Genomic DNA, 22,614 nt, shown 5'->3' with positions numbered 1-22,614 from the left:
TGTATTATATATGATGATATATATATATATATATATTGAATAAAGTACCCCCTCTTATAATATAAGGATATCAGTTACCGAGGAGATTCATGACCATACAGGTCATGGAACTCCTCATATTTTGCAACTGGGGTACTTTATTTATTATAATACACAAGTTTCAGTGAGTCATGTGACAGAAATGACATAAGAACTTATAACCGATGACATCAGAACTCGCCGTTTATAAGGATATAATTTACAAGATATTCATGGCTTTTGTGTATTATACAGTGAATACAGTACCCCCTCTTGTAAAATATAGGGATATTATAAGTTACCGAGGAGTTTCATGACCATATAAAAGTACGAGGCCGAAGGCCAAGTGTTTTTATACAGGTCATGGAACTCCGAGGTAACTTATAATATCCTCATATTTTACAACTGGGGGTACTTTATTAATTATAATACACAAATTTTAGTGAGTCATGTGACAGAAATTACATCAGAACTCACCGTTTATAAGGATATAATTTACAAGATATTCATGGCTTTTGTGTATTATATATATATATAGTCACACAGTATAATCTGCCAAGAGCTCTTCATTGGAAATTACTTAGGACCTGACATTGGGCCTGACCACAGAGGGGACTGCATTATAATCACAAGTTTAGTATTTACTCACTGAGAGCACAGACAGACAGATGTTAATTCCTAAAGCATATTCCTTCTTTCTACCTTTACATACTGTACATTCATTTAGGATTCCCAATCTATGCAAAGACCTTCTTCCTCGTGTAATGAATTTCCTAAGGTGCAGGTGCGTTTGGATCTGCTGACCCAATTCTGCCCCCCCTTCTTCCAAAGATTGCCTCCATTTTTGCATTGATCTTTCTAACATGCCTGAGATTAATAGAATGCTCGTTTTTCCTTTTTGGCAGTGATTTCGCTGGCATGTTTGAATCTACTGATGTTTTTGGGATTAATGCAGTAATCTGAATCCATTTACTACTAAGATCTTACTAGCAAGTCAGGGGAAAACGCAGTACTCTGAATCCTGAATACTATTTGGTGAAGTTATCTTACTGGCATGTCTGGTGTTGATCCAATGCTCTGAATCCATTTTCTGAAGCTATCTTTAGGGATGCACCAAATCCACTATTTTGGAACCCCCGATTCCTTTGCGAAAGATTCGGCCAAATACTGAACAAATCCGAATTTGCATATGGGATGAGAAGGGGAAAACTTTTGTACTTCCTTGTTTTGTGACAAAAAGTCACACAATTTCCCTCCCTGTCCCTAATTTGCATATGCAAATTAGGATTCGGTTCGGCCGGGCAGAAGGATTCGGCCGAATCCGAATCCTGCTGAAAAAGGCTGAATCCTGGCCGAACCCTGAACCGAATCCTGGATTTGGTGCATCCCTCGTTATCTTACTGGCATGTCTGTGTTAATGCAATGCTCCGAATCAATTTTCTGAAGTTATCTTACTGGCATGTCTAGTGTTGAGGCAATGCTCTGAATCCGTTTTCAGAAGTGATTTACTGGCATATCCGAGGTTAATACCATGCACATTATTCAATTTCAGCATGCCTGGTGTTATTTCAATGCTTGTTATCCATTTTCTGCAGTGATTTTATTGGTATGTCTTTAGTAAATGCAATGCTCTAAATCCATCTTACTAGCATTTCTGGAAGTGCTCATTGTGGTTTAAAAGGGGTGATAAAAAAAAAGCATGATAAGTTACATTTTTGGGATACACAATCAGATTTTCTGCTGTGATCTTACTAGCAAGTGCAATGCTATTTAGTGCACAGATTTAATAGCAAGTCTGCAATGCTCTGTATCCATTTTCTGCTGTGATCTTACTGGCAAGTTTTGGGTTAATACAGTGCTGAATATGACTAAAACAGCTGCCAAATGTGGACATTATCAATAATGCCATTTTTTATGATAAAAAATTTATTTTTATTTTCAGTGTTCATCGGAACAAAGCTTTACAGCATTTTCATTTCTTTAACAGTTTAATAAAACTTTGGTAAATACAGAATTATAAAGTCTCCGACCCCCTCCCCCTTTCCCTCTGAAACATTAGTGCATTGGGTTACTACAGCCAATCATATCAAAGTTCAGCATTGCCCCCATCCCCTCCATAGTATAATCATCTATATCTTTGTCATAAATAATCAAGGAAAATAGATTTCAATATTATACACTCGGCAAATGAAAACAAGTATTAGATATATAAAGTTTTGTCATTGCCCCATCGCTGCTATAAATTCCATTCCCAAAGTTGGGCAGGCTCACTTTTGCCACCATACGATTAAAGATGGCTGAGCAGAGCAGGGCTTATAGTAGACACATGGCAAGAAAAATAAAGACTTGTGGTTTAAAGGAAACGTATTTATGTGTACGGGAGAGTGGCCTGTCAAGCCACAAGCCATAGAAATCATTTTTATTCTGGTTGTTACCGGTCCTTTTAATACCACCTGAAAGTGAGCCTGCCCAGCTTGGTCTGGACTTTTTTTTTTTTTCAAAAGATTCCAAAATAAACTACAGACTTTTGGCTACAGAAACTACAGATTAGAAAAGTAACTCCATTCTGGGAATGATGAGGGTAAAGGAGGTCAATAAATGAGCATAGACTGCTTTAACCCTTTGTGCTGATTTCTGCTGCCTTATCCTACTAATCGTGTGCTTCTGTCCTGCCAAGCGGAGACATATTTATCCCATTTTCATTGCCTCAGTGACATGGGAACATCATCAGAACTTTCTGTAGAACCCAGCGAGAAAGCGTGTGAATTGCTAGTTGGTTATTTTATCTACTGCTTCCATTCTGGATTCTCCTTCTTTTCCCCCTAAGCCTGAGTTTGCCTTGAATTGTAAGCTGTTGGGTTCTTGAGGCTCCCATTTATGTTGGTCTTCTTAGTTTAAATCGTGGAGCACCATCTCCCAGCGCTGACTGATGGCCGTGGTCTCACATGGGTTGATCACAATTTCTCTACTTTCCTCCGTGTCTCCTATAATATCTGTATCCAGGCAGAAGCGAGACGCCATGTGCTCAATATGGGAAGCCACTTTGCTCCATCTCTGACAAAATAAAACAATACAGAAGGAATCAGGAATTTTGAAAGGCAAATTTACTGTAATAAATGCTAATATTTTATATCAAGCTAAACTGCTAAAATAATGATATTGAAGCAACAGCGCCACCTGCTGCTTATTTCAGCCAACTGGCTACAAATTAAGTTAGTGAGAATAGGAAAGCCTTGTGATGTTGCTCTGCTTAGGACTGACCAGAAAAACATCACATGACTGTTTTTTGTTCTAACTTAATTTTCTGAGCAGAGCAACATCACAAGACTTTCCTTTTTTGACTAAATTCATTTTCTGTAGACAGTTCAGGCAGAAGAAGCCGCTGTTGTTTCAAATTCATTATATTATAAGTGTTAAAACGGATCATGTTTCGAAAATTAGAAAAGAAAATTATGTAAATGACAAAAGTGCTTAGAAGGGAAATTTTTTAAAATAATATTTCAAATATATATTAAATACAAGATGAAATTATATACATGAAATGGACTTAAGTTAATCTAGCTCGGTTAACATTTCCTTTAAAATGATAAATACCATATATTATGTGTTTGTTAAAAAATAAAATATGTAGGGAAGAAAAATACCTGTTTCCCATCTCCTTCCTTGCAGGGCAAAAGTACAACTTGCGTTCCCGGGAATAAAGTGTGCACTGACATGCAGAGTTGCCCCTGGCTGATCTGCTGAACCTGAGTATATACCCATTCCTAAGAGTGAGAGAATGCATGTGAGGTTAGTGATTCCTACGTGGAATTTAACATTGTACATATTTAAGATCAAAATGGCTAATGAAATAAAAGGAGGAAACTTAGCCCTTCATCGAGTTGCCATTAGCAACCAATCAGCAGGAGCATTTACTAACCTATTGTTGGAAAGCGGACACTAGGCCAAAATGTAGACAGGGTGGCAAGAGGCCGACATTAGAACAAGATAACAACAGTAGGGCTAATGGTGAAAGTAGCGCAAGATGGAGACAGTAAGGCAAGATGGTGTCAGTAGAGCAAGATGGGGAGAGAAGAGCAAGATGGAGTCAGTAGAGCAAGATGGTGACAGCAGGGCAAGATGGAGACAGTAGGGCAAGATGGTGTCAGTAGAGCAAGATGGGGAGAGAAGAGCAAGATGGAGTCAGTAGAGCAAGATGGTGACAGCAGGGCAAGATGTAGACAGTAGGGCAAGATGATGGCAGTAGAGCAAGATGGAGACAGTAGGGCAAGGTGGTGACACAAGAGCAAGATGGAGACAGTAGAGCAAGATGGTGACAGCAGGGCAAGATGGAGACAGTAGGGCAAGATGGTGACAGCAGGGCAAGATGGAGAAAGTAGTGCAAGATGTTGACATAAGAGGAACAAGTTGACAGTAGAGCAAGATAGAGACAGTAGAACAAGATGGAGACAGTAGAGCAATATGGAGACAGTAGAGCAAGATGGAGACCGAAGTGCAAGATATAGACAGTAGGACAAGATGTTGACATAAGAGGAAGATGTTGACAGTAGGGCAAGATGGAGACAATAGGGCAAGATTTGACAGTAGGATAAGACTAAGATAGAAGGGCAAGATAGAAATTGTATGATAGAGAAAACAGGGCAAGATAGTGACAGTAGGGAAAGAAGGTGTCAGTAGGGCACGATAGAAAGAGAGTAGGGCAGTACCCAATAGGGGAAGATGGGTCAGTAGTGTAAGGTGCAGAAAGTTTACAAGATGGCAACATGGGGCAAGATGGAGATACTAAAGTCAGACAGAGAGAGCAGGGCAAGATCGAGATGATGTAGGAGTATCCGCTACTACAGACATCCGTGAGCTGCAGTCATATTTGCTCATAATACAATATAACCCTTGTACATCTCCCTTCTGCTGTCGGGCACTGCTGTTCCAATGTGTCTCTGCATTGGAGCTTTAGTATAGGATCATGTTTTGCAGCATCTTGTGAATAACTTTTGTGCACTGCCAACTCCACATCTGCTGCCAGAGAAATGAAACTGATATGAGTATGTAATATCCCTGTGCTGTCCCCAGTCCTATTCTTATGTATTAATCCCTAGGCAATGAATTACGCCCGCCAGGGTATTATAGCAGAGCGAGGAGTCGCAGAACATTATCTCTGTACATCCTGCTGCTCATGTATTAATATACCCAAAAGCACTTGCACAATATCCATAATCCTTTGCTCTATCAGACGCTGCCCGGCTGCTGAATGGCTCTGAAAGGAATAGCATTATAGCCAGAATTTTTAATGGACCCTTCCTGCAATGACAATGCACCTTTAGAATTGGGGATTTACTTACATTATCTCTCAGCTTTCGTAAGTGACGCCGCCGCCAGGCAATGCATTTGTTTGAGCGAGGCTCCTGCAATCTAATGGGGAATGTGACAACGTTCCCGGGCCTGACCATGATTAATGGCCAATGAAAGAGAGTCTTTTCTTAAAATTTAAAACAATTTGATTCCCCCGTTCCCTGCGCCCGAGGAGTTGCATTCATTTGCAGCGTTAGGGAGATACAAACGGCCTGCGATTACTGAAGGAATGTATTAATGCCATGGAAAATAAATATTGCTGATCAAGCTGAACTAGACTGAGTTATATATGCACTCATTTTATACTTCTCTACTCCCTTCCTTGTACAGTTCATTGTATCTAAAGTAATTATTTGGCACTTGTCTTATGGCTACTAATTGGCCACTACACCCTTACATTTTCTTGCTGAATTGTGCTTAGTACAGGGGAATACCTATGCTGCCATAGTTTTATGGTACTATCTATACTATGAGCAAAGTTAGTAGGCTGTTCCTGCTGAATTGTTCTTATTACAAGGTAATAACTATGCCGGCATAATCCTACGGTACCTGTCTGTTCAGGCTATGAGCAAACTTAAGAGGCTGTTTCTGCAGAATTGTGCTTAGTACAGGGAAATTCCTATGCTACCATAGTCCTGACACAGGTCACCCTATATATAATTTATGGTGGCCCTGTCTGTAGCTCTGCCCTGAAATTGTGGGGCCAATGAAATGCATAAGTAGAGGGACTTCTTACTGGATAAGCTCCTGTAAACTGAACTTCCCCTGGGCTGCAAGGACTATAGGGCAGGACCATAGGGCAGCATCCTAAAAGGAGATACTTTGAAACAAATCAGCATTTTCAGCAAATGTATCCCATATATACTGTATATACTTTAGGCTGATCATCACTCCATCTGGAAATTAGCAGTTTGGCACGCACTCAGCAGGACTCCAGGTAGCGGTAAAAAAACTCTTTACTTTATTGCACAAACATGTATCGTCCTAACGCGTTTCGTATGTTACCACACGTAATCATAGGCATCCTATGGTGTGGTAACACACGAAACGCGTTAGGACGATACATGTTTGTGCAATAAAGTAAAGAGTTTTTTTACCGCTACCTGGAGTCCTGCTGAGTGCGTGCCAAACTGCTAATTTCCAGATCTTGATGTCTCCCCCATGCTGAGGGTTCGGGGCGCAGCACCCGGGCCACTGAACAGGAGCGGTGAGTGACCCACAACTTACTATATTGGAAAGTTTAAAGCGGAGGGTTCGGGGCAAGTGCACCCGAACCATTTTAGAACAGCGGTGAGCAAGTTTTGATGAATGTAACAATTAACCGCTAGACAGAAAAGGATTCCAATATATAATACCAAACACACGGCGGGGGGTTGGAGCGCCCCTGTCTCCCCTTCCTAATTGATCATCACTCCATGCCTGAAGAATTCAGAGTCCATGAGGCTGGAGCCATCGGCAGTTAGAGAGCAGACCCCTAGGTGTCCCCCTCTTTGCATAAATCCAGCGGCCGGATCACTCCGCGTATCGCACGAGAGAATCAGCCGCGTTTAAAAGCAACTCACATTTTAATATAAAGTTCCATGCACTGCTGGCGCTGACTTAGCACAAGATTGAAACAATCTATTAATCTCCCGGCACTATTAATGAGAAAAGGGAATTAAAATCATGACTGTCACAAGGCTCTGAAATAAGCGTTACAAGCAAAAGCGCCAGATGAAATGTCTGACATAGCGAAACCTGCTCTCTATATTGTATAAAAAGGGAAATCAGAGGTGGGGGGGCTGGCGAGTGCCACAGAGGAACCCAATACACAGATAAAGAGGCGGAAAGACTGAAAATGAACTTTTAGGGGGGGCAAAGTGCAAACGTGGGGGCAGTGATTAATGTCACAATGGATATGGTGCGCAGAAGCCAGTGACTAGAGAACCCAACACAAATCACATTTTATTTCTATTGTAAAAGATCTGTGGTTCATCTGCATTCTGATTGCTACTAAAGAGTAGAAGCGAGAGACTCTGCCTCATCGGGAGTCGGGACATATTTACCTGCCAGGGATTAGGCTCCAGGCCCAGACTGGAAATATGTGGGTTCGGGCAAATGGAAGTAGGGCTGCTGTAAGATACTATAGTAGGGATCAGGGCCGGAACTTGGGGTAGGCAGAGTAGGCACGTGCCTAGGGCGCAAAGCTGCGGGGGCACCAGGCATGCGCCTTCTCTGCTTCTCCTACCCCCTAATCCAGTTCCCTCTTGAAGATGTGAATGTGTGCTTTTTAGGTTTTTTTGCGCATGCGCGCATTTGGCTTTTTTCGCTCATGTGTGCCTGTGGGCATTATACCTGGCCAGGCTGCCTAGGGCGCCTGGCCGTGTTGGCCGGCCCTGGTAGGGATGCACCAAATCCGGGATTCGGTTCGTGATTCGACCATGATTTGCCATTTTTCAGCAGGATTTGGCCAAATCCAAGTGCCTGGCAGAATCGAATTTGTCATACAAACATGGCATTAAAAAATGTCTTAACCACGAACTGTGCGAGCAGTTGTCTTTCCCCCTAATTTACATATGCAAAGTACACTCAATTCCTAAAACAGTGAATTTGCTGCATCCCTAATAGAGAGTCACTATGAGAGAGCCTCTCTGTACTTAGAATGCCAGAGCTTATTTTCACTCCCAGTTCAGACCTGTTAGACGCCATCTAATAATAATAATCTAATCATAGCCAGGGAAGCAGGAGCGATGCAGAAAGGCAGGTACCTGAGATTGTGAAGAAACCCCTTTAAGGCTGCTGCACGGGACTAAATTCAGAGATGGGGGATCAGTTCCTTCTGACTTCTGAGACTCGATGCATCGCTGCCTCTGCCGGATTATTCCTGATTTAGATAAGGATTCGGCTGGGATCCTACAAGGCATTAAATCCATCACTGAATAAATCTTCCTGCTGTAGTACATAGACTATTACACTTATTTCTTATCGCCCCAATGCTAATATACAGACTATTGTTCCTACTTATTCCCCACCCCCACAGTACCATCCCTGGTTTTATTATGACCAGACACCTGGGCAGATTATAAAGGGTTAATATCCAATATCAGGGACTCACTGGAGCTCCGGATACACATTCTCCAAGTACCATTTGAAGGAGCGGCACTTCAGCGTCCTCCTGAGTAACAATCGCTTCTGGATGCTGCAGCAGAAAAACAACAGGACAGATATGTAACACTACAGACACATATAAACACGCAAGTTACACACATACACAGGTTTGTCTGTGGCCCCTCCGGACTTTCTGGTGTCCCATACAAGTCTGTTCATGATACACAACTCCCAAAAACACCCACCCTTGAGGCTCGAGGGTTCTGGGAGTTGTACTTCATCAAACACAGAAGTGTCAGGTGGTTGTTTAATTCTTATAGTACAGTAAGTCCAGTTCCAATGATTTATATATATATGTATATACTTAATTTAATATGATGAGCCAATAAACAACCCCAGTCAGAATATGGCCGGGTCCCCAAGGATCTCTGCAATGCCATGAAGTTTAATGACAGCCAATTACATTCAGGAACTGTAACATTAAGAACTTGGCACAGTCTTAACATTTAGCTGTTCTATATCTGACTTTTTCCAGCTTTCAAATGGGGGTCACCGACCCCATTTAAAAAAACACACTCTATAAGGCTACAAATGTATTGTTATTGCTACTTTTTATTACTCATATTTCTATCCAGGCCTCTCCTATTCATATTCCAGTCTCTTATTCAAATCAATGTATGGTTGCTAGGGTAATTTGGATCCTAGCAACCAGATTGTTAAAACTACAGACTGGAGAGTTGTTGAATAACAAGCTAAATAACTCAAAAGAAATAAAAAAAAATCAAAAACAACTGCAAATTGTCTCAGAATATTACTCTCTACATCATACTTAAAAGTTGATTTAAAGGTCATCAACCCCTTTAATTTCACAGGGAGCATAAACTTCCCAACACAACTAAAATCTGTATTATTTTATATTTCCCTTCTATCAACTGGAAGGAAGTGATACATACTCTCCATACGGTCTCCCTTGAGCAGCCGGCCGTGCTGCATAATAATGGTTTTTGAATTCATCCATCCAAACTTCAGCTGTGCGCTTAGTGTTTCTGCGGAGTGACAGCAAAAGCCTTGAATTTATCAGTTATATCTGCCTTGTCTCACAGCTCAGATACCAACCCTTGCACAGCATGATATACCACTGTATGTGCCGACCCCCAATATATTATATAAATGTACATTTATTCTTCCCTACTAAACTATGCATAAAGGGTCTCAATATTAGAAGTCACTGAGGGGCTCTGTGACCATATAAAGGCACAAGGCTGCAGGCTGAGCTATACAGGGAACTCTGAGTATCACTCATGTATTATAAGGCATAATGTACCCCCTACTGTAAATGATAAGGATATTAGAAGTCACTGAGGGGTCCTGTGACCATATAAAGGCACAAGGCTGCAGACTGAGTTATACAGGGAACTCTGAGTATCACTCATGTATTATAAGGGATAATGTACCCCCTACTGTAAATGATAAGGATATTAGAGGTCACTGAGGGGTTCTGTGACCATATAAAGGCACAAGACTTAAGATTGAAGCGGTCTAATAAAATTAAGCATGTTTGGACATAATGGGGCATGGACAGGGGTGCATACATGACATCCTAATTTCTATAGGAAGAAACACAACAATATATGTATTTGATGCTAAACTTTCCTATCCCTTTCACTCTTACAGCTATATTGGGCAGAGACTTCTTCAGGCAGCATTGCTGTAAATGCAAACAGTGCAAATTCTTGTTTTTTGAGCCCAAAGAGCCTGGTTGCTCTGAATGAAGAATCAGTATTTGCCCAAGAAGCCGCCGCCTGCTGTTAGTGCTCCTGGGGGAATGTATAACTGCTGGTTGCAGGGAAAGAAGGGAAAAGAGCAAACCTGTGATCTATTACATTATTAATATTCTCATTATTAGTTGCGTTTAACAATGAGCGCTGCCCAGGGAGCCGCACTGCCTCAGCCAAACAAAGCCATCCATTACTGAAAGTAATTAACAATAAAAGGCCTATGCATTGATACTGTGCATGTTTATTATATTGTGTGCCTCCATGATACTACAGTGCTCTGTACGAGACCCGTGTGTGTATATAAGGTATCCACTCGCTACTACAGGTAGGAGCATACCTCAGCAACAATGATGTTTGTAATACAATAATAATTCTGGCTTTTACTACAGAATGGTGGAAATGAGTGAGATAGCATGGTGATTATGTGAGGGCTACAACTGTGACAATGAGAGGGATAGAATGTGGGAGATAGAGTTATGACAATGAGAGGGGTACAATGTGTGGGATAGAATGTGAGGCATAGAATTGTGACAATGTGAAGAATAGAATGTGGGATAAAATGTGAGGTATATTATTGTGACAATGCGAGGGATAGAATTTTGACAGTGTGAGGTATAGAATTGTGTCAATGTGTGGGATAGAATGTGAAGGATAGAATTGTGTCAATGTAGGGGATAGAATGTGAGGGATATATTGCGACAATGTGAGGAATAGAATGTGGGGGATAGAATGTTAGAGATATAATGTGAAGAATAGAAGAACTGTGACAGTGTGAGAGATAGAATGTGGGGGGTCATCATCATTATCATCATTTATTTATATAGTGCTGACAAGATACGCAGTGCTTTACTGCAGTTATAACAAACAGGGAATAAATGGTGGATAACAAACAAGGATTTACAGAGTACAATAGGATTAGAGGGCCCTACAAATTAGAGTTTACAAAGTAAAGGTTAGGGTACAATTGAGACATAAGGATTTTAGAAACAATTTGTGATTTTTGATACAGCAATGATTGATTAAGGTACATTGAATAAGCTTCTTTAAACAGATGGGTCTTTAAGGAGCGCTTGAAAGTTTGGAAAGAAGGAGAAAGTCTGACAGCTTGTGGCACAGAGTTCCAGAGAAAAGCAGAAGCCTGAGAGAAGTCTTGTAGACGAGAATGGGCAGAAGTGATGAGAGGAGAAGTGAGGTGAAGATCAGAAGCAGAGCGAAGGTTGGGTGAAGGAGAGTATTTGGAGATCAGCGATAAAATATAGGCAGGGGCTTCATCATTAAGGGCCTTAAATGTAAGTGTAAGTAATTTGAATTTGATTCTAGAGGAGATTGGGAGCCAGTGAAGGGACATACATATGGGAGCAGCTGATGTTGAGCGGTGAGATAGATGAATGAGTCTAGCGGCCGCGTTTAGAACAGATTGGAGTTGTGAAGGGCGACTTGTTGGAATGTCTGCGAGGAGTAGGTTGCAGTAATCAAGGCGGGAGATGATAAGAGACTGAATAAGTGTTTTGGTTGATTCTGAACTGAGATATAGTCGTATTAATGCAATGCTGCGCAGTTGAATACGACAAGATTTTGCATGTGTTTGAAAAAGACAGATGTGAGTCTAGTATAACTCCTAGGCAGTGTGACTGTGTGGTGGAAAGAAAGGTGGTGTTGTTAACTGTGAGTGATAACTGAGGGACAGGGAAAAACTTGGAGGAAATATAATGAGTTCTGTTTTTGAAAGGTTCAGTTTCAGGTGGCACTGTGACATCCAGGAGGAGACAGCAGAGAGACAGTCTAACGTGGAAAAGGACAGAAGGAGAGAGGTCAGGATTAGACACCCAACTCAAGTAGAGTTGGGTGTCATCAGCATAAAGGTGATACTGAAGTCAAAACGACTGAATAAGTTTTCCTAGTGAAGTTGTACCGAGCGAGAACAGCAGAGGGCCTAGAACAGAGCCTTGAGGAACTCCGACAGAGAGAGGGAACGTAGTAGAAGTAGAGTTAGAGAAGGCAACTTTGAAGGAACGGTCAGACAAATAAGATGTAAACCATGAAAGAGCAGTGTCCCGAATGCCAGATGAGTGTAGAATGTCTAGTAGGAGTGTGTGGTCACCTGTGTCAAAGGCTGCAGAGAGATCTAGAAGGATTAGTATGGAATAGTGAGAAATGTAAGAGATAGAATGTGAGGGACAGAATAATGACAATGAGAGGGATAGCATGAAAGGGATACAATTATGATATGATTGGGATAGAATGGTGATAAAGTAAGAAATATTTTGAATGGGAGGGACCGAATGAAAAAGATAGAATGTGAAGGATAGAATTGTGACAATGCGAGGAATAGAAATGTGAGAGATAGAATGTGAGGGATATTATTGTGACAATGTGAGGGAAAGATTGCACAAGATCTAATGTGAGGGATAGATTAAAGACAATGATAGGTACAGAATGGTGAAAAAGTAAGGTTTTTTTTTTTAATTTTAGAAGAAATATAGTGATCAAACCACCCTTCTCCATTTCCAGCAATATTCCCTTCAGCGATATGGGCAATATACTACCTAGGGGTGTACCAATGGGGGACTTGTAATGTACAATAATCCCGGCTCCGCTACTTGCATGGTAGCACAGTGTGTGGCACATAGTAGTAGCGACTGTCAGCTAGGATAGATACTTGATGATATCTCTTTGTGGGGATGACGCCCCCTAAAACCACATTTATTTTTCTTTATTACACATTGGGCCAATTTTGAGCTGGTGATACAGTATATGATTCATGATGGGCAGGAGAAGCAATGTACCTACTTAATATAAGTATTGGCGTTGCCCTCTGGAAAGATATAGGGATGTTTCTTCCGGAACACGTGTCCCACTCGGCTGCAGGGTATTATTTCCAGGCTGCCGCCGCACATCCACACGCGGAACGAGATCTCTGAAAAGAAATGGAGTTTAGCCGTGTCTCATTCCTATTAGCCCAGTGCACAAATAATATCAGATGGCTCCATGCCTTGGGTTAAACAGATTATGCTCCACCGTGCAATTCTAATCAGAGCTAACATGGAATGTACTGAGTCGCGTCTCTACTGATGGGAATTATTCCTTATCACCCAAGGACAAAAATGCTGTTACTTCCATCCCTGAACCATTCTGTCACAGATAGAAATTCTACTTAAATACAGAGAAATCTGCTGCCGGGAGTGGGAAATTTCATAAAGTACAAACTAACTACTGGTGCTTAACTGCAGCTTCAATGATCCTGACTGAGGATTATGGGAGTTGTAGTTCACTATTCACTTTTCTGTTACTTAAAGACCCACATTTCCTTTCATTATGCAAACCGTTTTGGGGTGGAGTACATGAAACCATGTAGCAGAAGCCAATTGGTTAACAGACCAGGAGAAGAACTGACTTCTAATACATTAAAGAGGGGTTGTTTACCTTTAAATTAACTTTTAGTATGATGTAGAGAGTGATATTCGGAGACAATTTGCAATTGGTTTTCATTTTTTATTATTTGTGTAATGTAGCTTTTTGTTCAGCAGCTCTCCGGTTTACAATTGCAGCAATCTGGTTGCTAGGGTCCAAATGACCCCAGCAACCATGCACTGATTTGAATGCGAGACTGGAATGTGAATAGGAGAGGCCTGAATAGAAAAATAGAAAAAACTGTTGTAGCACTAAAGAGCATTTGTTTTTTTAGATGGGGTCAGTGATCAAACAAATAATTTATGCTTTCAAAGTTGGCCACAGGAGGTCACCATCTTGAACTTTGTTAAACATCTCTGCAAGACTAAGACTGTGCACATGCTCAGTGTGGTCTGGGCTGCTTAGGGATCGTCATAAACAAAGCTGCTTGAGTTCTGCATGGCTGGGAAGTAAGGTGGGGGCTCCCCCTGCTGTTCATAAGTATGATTGTTTCCCTGCAGAGCAGTTAGGGACCATCTGACAATTCCTATCCACAGCAGTAAATGAAGGGAGAATTTCACTGCATACAGTCAGGTTTCTTATAAAAATGGTACACATTTTTTAATTAAAGTATATTGGAGATAGGTTTCTTTTTCATTAAAGAAAGTAAAAATGGCATTTTATTTTTTTGCCTTTACATGCCCTTTAAAGCTTTCTTTATTAACACAATGCATGTTTATGAGCAAGGACCTTTAATGGCTTTGCTACATGCACAACTTTGGGTCTATTATTGCACATCGCACTTACTCGACGTATTCGTAGTGTCTGTATACAATGCTCTGTGCTGTTCAGTAGGTGGAGCTGCACTTTTGCTAGGGTGCTCATTAGTGATGGGCAGGTCGAGTTTTCCGCGACCCAACCCGGACCCGACCTCCCTCAATCTGCGCCAGCTCGCGCCTGACTTCCTCCTTCCTTTTATAGACCCGCGCCAACCTGCCATGCCGATGATGTCACAAAAGTGGCGGGGTGAGCAGGCGCGCGTCTATAAAACCAGAAGCCTGAAGTGTAAGATCAAGTAGAAGAGCTCAACCCAGACCCGCCTGCGACCCACAAATGGGGAAGCGAGGTCTTTCCTATGCTGCCCCCCACTGGAGGATTAGGTTTCCTGTGTACTAACCACAATTCAGCAGGAGCAGCCTGTTATTTTTGTGCATGGCCTGTATAGAACGGCAACAATACAAACTTGCTAGATTTAGGGGCAGATTTATCAAAGGTCGAAATGAAAATTCAAATGAAAAAAATTCGAATTTCGAGCTAATTTTTGTGTACTTCCACAATGGAATAGTCCAAATTCAATTCGAATTTGAAAAAATCCAAAAATCCGAATTTCGTAATTTATCATGTACTGTTTCTTTAAAAATTTGACTTTGACCATTCGCCATCTAAAAGCTGCCAAATTGCTGTTTTAGCCGAAGGGGGACATACCTAGAACCTATTTGGAGTCAATTGGTGAACTTTGAAAAATCAAAGTTTTTTTGGGAAAAACTTTGATTCGTACGATTCGATCGAAAACTGACCTATTCGGCCAAAAAAAACAAAAAACCTTTCATTTCGGTTGGTCTTTTTGAAAGCGAATTTCGAAGTTTTTTAAATTCAAAATTCGACCCTTGATAAATCTGCCCCTTACAGTTAGAATACTGCAATTACGTATAGCATTTACACGAAGTTAAACAGTTATCCTCCTCTAGTGATGGCTGAATTTATTGGTCAGGCATGGATCCACATGGCAAATTTTTATACTTCGCCACCTGCGGATTTTTTAGCGAAACTGCTGCAAAAATTTGCTCGGAAAAATTTGCTGCAACACAACCGTTGCTCACGTAAAAATTGCTGCACGGAAATATTATTTTTGATATTATTTGTTCAGAGTTTTACAAATTTTTTCAGAGTTTTGTGAATTTCCGGCGAAGCAAAAAGGGACAAATTTGCTCATCAATATCCTCCTCCCCCTAGTCTGTCTATAACTGCAATTCCCAGAATTCTCAGCTGGCGGAAGATGTATTTCACAGCATCTGGAGAAGCCCCTGGCTGACTCACTAATTCTGTTTTGTGCTTCTGACAATACATGACAATTGCTTGACACAACAAATCCCAACGCTCAGTCCGCTGGCAGTAATATGACGGCCGCTATTCACACCGGAACACGACACGCATGTATGACTCCAGCTTATATGTATGGTGACTATCAGCGACTCACAGTGCTGGGTGTATTGCAATAAAGTCTAGCTACATTTACATTCCCTTTATGTTTGCACTGCTGCTTCTGATTCCTGAAACAATGTAGCACGTGGCAGCTGATTAGGAGTCCTGAAGGATACATTGTCTTAAGACCTAACTCTTTTGTTCCATAAATGGGTATCATGGCTCGTTAAATTGCTGACTCTCTCCAATATTATCCCCCTTTCCAACTGCCCCAATGTGCCATGCAGAGCAAGTAGAAAAATTTCAGCCATGTACAGATTCGCTGAAAAACTTCCGCGTTTCACCAGCCGCAAAATTTTTTATGAAACAGTCTGAAAAATTCGCCCCATGCAAGTTTCACTTTGCGCGACTAAACAAAAATGTTTTGCACAAAGTTTTGCAAATTTTTCTCCTTTTTGCAAATTTTTTGACAGTTTTATGATGTTTTCAGTGAAGAAAATTGGACAGATTCACTCATCAGTACAGGTAGAGGCCATAGACTGATATAGTGCTGTTGTATAGTCATAACTATAATTCCCAGTACCCCTCCAACCAGGCCCGGACTGGCAATCTGTGGGTTCTGGCAAATGCCAGAGGGGCTGCTATAAGGTGCTATAGAAAGTCAGTATTTAGTGGGCTGGTGGGAGCTGTTTGGGCCTCTGTGTATCTGAAATGCCAGGGCCTATTTTAATTCTCAATCCGGACCTGCCTCCAACAGCTTTAATCAATAAGAAATGCTGGAAGTTGTATCTATTCAAAAGGTTACAGAGAGTCTTATGAATTCACTTTTAGTATGATGTAGAGCAGGGATCCCCAACCTTTTGAACCTGTGAGCAACATTCAGAAGTAAAAGTAGTTGGGGAGCAACACTAGCATGAAAAATGTTCTTGGGGTGCCAAAGAAGTGCTGTGATTGGCCATTTGGTAGCCCCTATGTGGATTGTCAACCTACATTGAGACTCTGTTGGGCAGTACACCTGGTTTTTATACTACCAAAACTTGCCTCCAAGGCTGGCATTCAAAAATAATCACCTGCTTTGAGGCCACTGGGAGCAACATCCAAGGGGTTGGAGAGCAACATGTTACTCACGAGCTACTGGTTGGGGATCACTGATGTAGAGGGTGACATTCTGAGGCAATTTGCAAATTTTTTTTTAGTTATTTAGCTTTATATTCAGCAGCTCTCCAGTTTGCAGTTTCAGCCATTTGGTTGCTAAGGTCCTAATTACTCTAGCAACCATGCATTGAATTGAATAAGAGAAAGGAATATGAATAGGATTTGCCTGAATAGAAGGATGAGTATTAAAAAGTAGCAATAACAATACATATTAGCCTTATAGAGAAATTGTTGTTAGATGGGGTCAGTGACCCCCATTTGAAAGCTGGAAAGAAGAAGGCAAATAATAAAAAAAAAACTATAATACTGAATACCAATTGAAAGTTGTTTAGGATTAGTTATTCTATGACATAGTAAAAGTTAAAGTTAACTTAAAGGGGAACCATTCCTTTAATAGTAATATTGCACGCAGTGGGTGCCTTAATAAGCACCACAGTAATGTATAACAATCCCATACACGGGGAAATGAGGAGAAAAATAAATAAATCCGTTTCCTTAGGCTAAAAATGCAATGAGAATATTGAGAAGCTGGACTAATAGTGCAAGATAGCAGAGAATGGAATTCCTGGTCCCAAAGGAGGACACTGTCATTTCAGGAGCCAATGAATTCTCCGGAATAAATAAATGAATTCAGAAAAGGAACCGGTCAGGCAGAATCTTCATACAATCTGCCTCCTTGGAAACCAATTTGTCAATCTCTATAATCTACGTCTATTGACTGAGGAGAGGGACACTGCAAGGTCTGACTGCTTCTGTCCCATCTCCTTGTGCTGGAACCAGTCATATAATTACCCTTGGATGTTTCACTTGACATTCCTCTTCACCAAGACTAATGGGCAACAGTTAAAAAGTTGGGGAGGGAACAGAACTTCAGGGACGTTTAATGTCATTATAATTTACAGTAGGGGGTACATTTTCCCTTATAATACATGAGTGATACTCAGAGTTCCCTGTATAACTCAGCCTGCAGCCTTGTGCCTTTATATGGTCACAGAACAACCCCTCAGTGACTTCTAATATCCTTATCATTTACAGTAGGGGGTACATTATCCCTTATAATACATGAGTGATACTCAGAGTACCCTGTATAACTCAGCCTGCAGCTTTTATATGGCCACAAAACCCCTCAGTGACTCCTAATATCCTTATCATTTACAGTAGGGGGTACATTATCCCTTATAATACATGAGTGATACTCAGAGTTCTCTGTATAACTCAGCCTGCAGCCTTGTGCCTTTATATGGTCACAGAACCCCTCAGTGACTTCTAATATCCTTATAATTTACAGTACGGGGTACATTATCCCTTATAATACACGAGTGATACTTAGAGTTCCCTGTATAACTCAGCCTGCAGCCTTGTGCCTTTATATGGTCACAGAACCCCTCAGTGACTTCTACTATCCTTATCATTTACAGTAGGGGGTACATTATCCCTTATAATACACAAGTGATACTCAGACTTCCCTGTATAACTCAGCCTGCAGCCTTGTGCCTTTATATGGTCACAGATAGGGATGTAGCGAACTGTTCGCCAATAGGCGTTCGCGTCAAAATCGTTCGACCATTCGACCATTCGATTCCTTCGATCGCTAAAATCGAAGGATTTTCGTTCGAATCGAACGATCGAAGCCATTGGATTGAATGAAATCATTCGATCGAATGGCTTCAATCGTTCCATTCGAACGAAAATCGTTCGATCGAACGATTAAAATCCTTCGATCGTTCGAATCGAACGATTTTCGGATGTTCGAAGTTCGCGAACAGTTCGCGAACTGTTCGCATTTTTTGCCGGTGTTCGCGAACGGCGTTCGCGAACACATAAACGGCAGTTCGCTACATCCCTAGTCACAGAACCCCTCAGTGACTTCTAATATACTTATCATTGACAGGGGGGGTACACAATTCCAACAGAATATGTATAATACAAGTGATATTTTTGGATGATGTTGAGACAGGCACAGAGCGAAGGGATCCTGCTGGGGAGAATGGTAAATTCTGTATCATTTCTAATGTGTTTCAGGCAGGAGCAGCCAGTGAGATTGTTCTGTAGAAATTGCATTCATCATGCTTCTCTCCATTCATTTGCTGCGATGTTAACAGCTTTGGTCTCACTGTCGTCTTGTAGATAGTGTTGTTTAATAGAAAGTGTCAGCTTCTAAACTATCAGCTTGTTCTGGCTCAGTCATGCGCGGCCGCTTGTCCCGACACGAGACACCGCTCTGTATCTTAGTAATTCCATTTGCATTTGTGCTGTTTCACCCATGTACAACAGACACTATTGATTTTCCCTTCCGCTCCGTCTTATTAACTCCTGAGTTCCCGGCAGCTGGGAGTTTTCCTAGAATTTCCGTGCTCACTCAGTGCAATTCCTTGGTCTGCGAGCGTCTGTATACCTGCATAACGCCTTCTTCATTAGTGGGTTTATACAGAATCAACTTAGATTTGGGGAATAGAAGTTGGACTAGAGCAGTAACTATACAAGACCAGCCATGAGCCAAACAGAGTATTCGACCATTTATTGTACAAGTTAAAGGGGTGGTTCACCTTTAAATTACCTGTTAGTGGGGCTCATTTATAAACACTGGGCTAATGTGCACCTGGGCAGTAGTAACCCATATCAACCAACCAATCAGTGATTAGCATTTTTTAGCCAGCTGCAGGTTGAACAATGAAAGCAAAGAACCGATTGATTGCCATGGGTTACTGCCCAAGTGCAAATTTGCCCGTTGTTTATAAATGACCCCCAGTATGTAATAGAATGGCCATTTTTAAGTAATGTTTTTATTGGTCTTCATTAATTATTTTTTTAATTTTTTTTTTTTAATTTAGTTTTTTTAATTATTTGCCTCTTTCCTGCTTTCAAATGGGGGGTCACTGACCCCATATGAAAAACAAATATACTGTAATGCTACACATTTATTGTTATTGCTAAATTTTATTACTCGTCTTTTTATTCAGGGCCTCTCCTATTCATATCCCAGTCTCTTATTCAAATCAATACATGGTTGCTTGAGCCCTAGCAACCGCACTGCTAAAATTACAAACCGGAGAGCTGCTGAATAAAAAAGCTAAATAACTCAAAAACCCCAAATAATAAAAAATGAAAACCAATTGCAAAGTGTCTTGGAATACCACTCTCTAAAAGTAAACTCAAAGGTTAACTCAAAGATGAACCAACCCTTTAAGACTGTAGCCAATCAGAGCATTAGAACATTCACCTTGTTAGACCAGCCTATAGCCAATCACAGGATTGGAATATTCTCACTTCATAGAGCCAGCTGTAACAGGACGCTAAAGGGGCAATTTAACATATGCTAAACATATGAGCCATGAATTAAACCTATTGATTGGTTGCTATGGGTTACAAGACCTTGTTTGAAATTCACATCTTTTAGTACATTACCCCATTATCGTACACATCCAGCCTGTACTGATTTGTTTCAGGCAGGGGTGTAACAACAGATACAGCAGCCCTGGAGGCTCCTGGGAGGAGGGGAGATGGAGGACTAAAGGGTAGGTCCTGACCAATGTGTAATTTTACTATATCTATTTGACTGTTATGAAAAGGGGGAGAACCTACATCATTGTATTGTTTGCACTTATTGGCGGGGTAGCAACTTCCACTGAGCACTTAAATCATTGGTAACAACTATTGCATTGTGGGAAAAACATGGCCCTGATTCCTTGCACTTTAGGGCACGAGTAAATGAGTAGTAGTCTGAAACGTGAGCCATTCCTCTGAGTTTCCATTCCTGAAGTCCTGCCCCCAATAGATATGCCGAGAGCTGCTCTCGTATTCATCTTGTTACTCGTCCCCAGGATTCAGTGCAGCAGCAGGATTAGCATGCCAGGCTCACAATACCCACAGGAAATATATTGATTAATATATACCAAAAATAACAAGTCATTTGAATTGATTTGTTGTTGTTCTACCCCCCCCCCACACCCATAAAAACTGCTGCGTGATTTATGTGCCTTCTATTCAAGTGAAATTCCATGCTATCTCTTGGTAAATACCAATCTGTTTAATGAGCTTTCGGGAGATGGAAAATAAAGATTTAATAATTCATATTTTATGAGACTTTTGAATAACATCCTGACGTTACAGCATATTCGCATATGCAGACAGGGAGGTTTTTTTTTTGAGTAAATGAATTTTAAACACCGCGTACAATATTGTAAAAGCCGCTGCTTACACCGCAATGCAAAACGGCTGCCATTAATTTAGTCTTTCAAGTGGCGCCATGTTCCGATTAAACCCAGTGCCTCTTTGTTTTGTACCGACGACAGCAAATGTGATTGTTTTGGGTTTCATATTAAAAGGGTTGTTCACCTTTAAGTTAACTTTTAGTATGTTATAGAGTGGCTAATTCTAAGAAACGTTTCAATTGAATATAATTTTTTTTATACTTTTTGCATTATTTGCCTTCTTCTTCTGACTCTTTCTATCTTTTACTGTAAATGGGGTCACTGACCCCCATATAAAAACAAATGCCTTGTAAGGCTACAAATGTATAGTTATTGATAATTTTGATAATTACTCATCTTTCTATTCAGGCCTCTCCTATTCATATTCCAGTCTATTATTCAAATTTGTGCATGGTTGCTATTATAATTTGGACCCTAGCAACCAGATTGATGAAATTACAAACTGGAGAGCTGCTGAATAAAAAGATAAATCCCTCAGAATATCACTCTCTACTTCATACTAAAAAGTTAATTTAAAGGTGAACAACCCTTTTAATGGTGTAGCCCCCGATCAGATGTGAGTCTTCACATATGTACTCAACAAAAATTGTCAATCAAAGTGAGCGACTTCTCTCTTTCGGTCTGTAAAACCAGCAGCCAAGGTGTGTTCTGACCGAATCCACTATTTTGGATTCGGTTGAAACCCTCCAATCCTTCGCAAAAGATTCAGCCAAATACCGAACCAAATCCTAATTTGCATATGCAAATTAGGGGTGGGGGAACATTTTTTACTTCCTTGTTTTCGGTTCAGACGGGCAGAAGGATTCAGCCGAATCCGAATCCTGATAAAAAAAAAAAAGCCGAATCCTGGCCAAATCCCGAACCGAATCCTGGATTCGGTGCATCACTAGTTCTAAAAAGTCTTAGGCAATTTTCCATGAAATCACCATACTTTTTTGCCTTGGAGACCTTGGTTCTACAATACATACCATACATAAGCCACAACATAAATCTGTAAATGAAACCTGCTTGTACCTGGAGAAACTGAGCAGCCATAACAGTCCTAACTCAATGGACCCCACTAGTAGGGGTCCATTGAGTTAGCAGTTTGATGTCTAGTTTTGGTTTTCACCACACACAGGTTGATTTTCTAGTTTAAACTGATTCTCATGACGATTCTTTGCATAGTTGGCCCATAAGATCAACAGTGACCAAACTCCATGACCATATTCCTCAACAAATGGTCAACACTACTGTTGTCCACATTGGTAACATACACATCTTCTTGCTCCTACATGCGTAGACAGGGAGTAAGGACAGCTGTGATTTGTTCCGATTAAATGGACATGTACACATTCTGCCCCCCTACTCACCCTGCCATTGGCTTTATTATGATCACCAGTATCTAAGAAGGATTGGATTTGGTGCATTTGTCCCTTGGAAAG

The 22,614-nt window shown here is 40.9% G+C and overlaps 1 protein-coding gene across 2 annotated transcripts in view; it reads right to left on the bottom strand.

The window, feature by feature from the left end:
• Positions 1-2,523: 2,523 nt before the first annotated feature.
• galnt14.L (polypeptide N-acetylgalactosaminyltransferase 14 L homeolog) overlaps positions 2,524-22,614 on the bottom strand; it is a 218,588-nt gene continuing 198,497 nt past the window's right edge. For both annotated transcript variants that reach the window (XM_041562582.1, XM_018262677.2), the window contains exons 10-15: positions 13,023-13,149; positions 9,408-9,500; positions 8,462-8,545; positions 8,115-8,259; positions 3,663-3,782; positions 2,524-3,072 (exon numbers count right to left, since the gene is read on the bottom strand). In XM_041562582.1, coding sequence (XP_041418516.1) covers positions 2,908-3,072; positions 3,663-3,782; positions 8,115-8,259; positions 8,462-8,545; positions 9,408-9,500; positions 13,023-13,149 — 734 coding nt within the window. In that variant the 3' untranslated portion in view covers positions 2,524-2,907. The remainder of the gene's footprint in view (positions 3,073-3,662; positions 3,783-8,114; positions 8,260-8,461; positions 8,546-9,407; positions 9,501-13,022; positions 13,150-22,614) is intronic.

The sequence above is a fragment of the Xenopus laevis genome, chromosome 5L, assembly GCF_017654675.1.
Source record: "Xenopus laevis strain J_2021 chromosome 5L, Xenopus_laevis_v10.1, whole genome shotgun sequence".
NCBI lineage: Eukaryota > Metazoa > Chordata > Amphibia > Anura > Pipidae > Xenopus > Xenopus laevis.
This window is presented reverse-complemented; position numbering and strand designations above follow the sequence as displayed.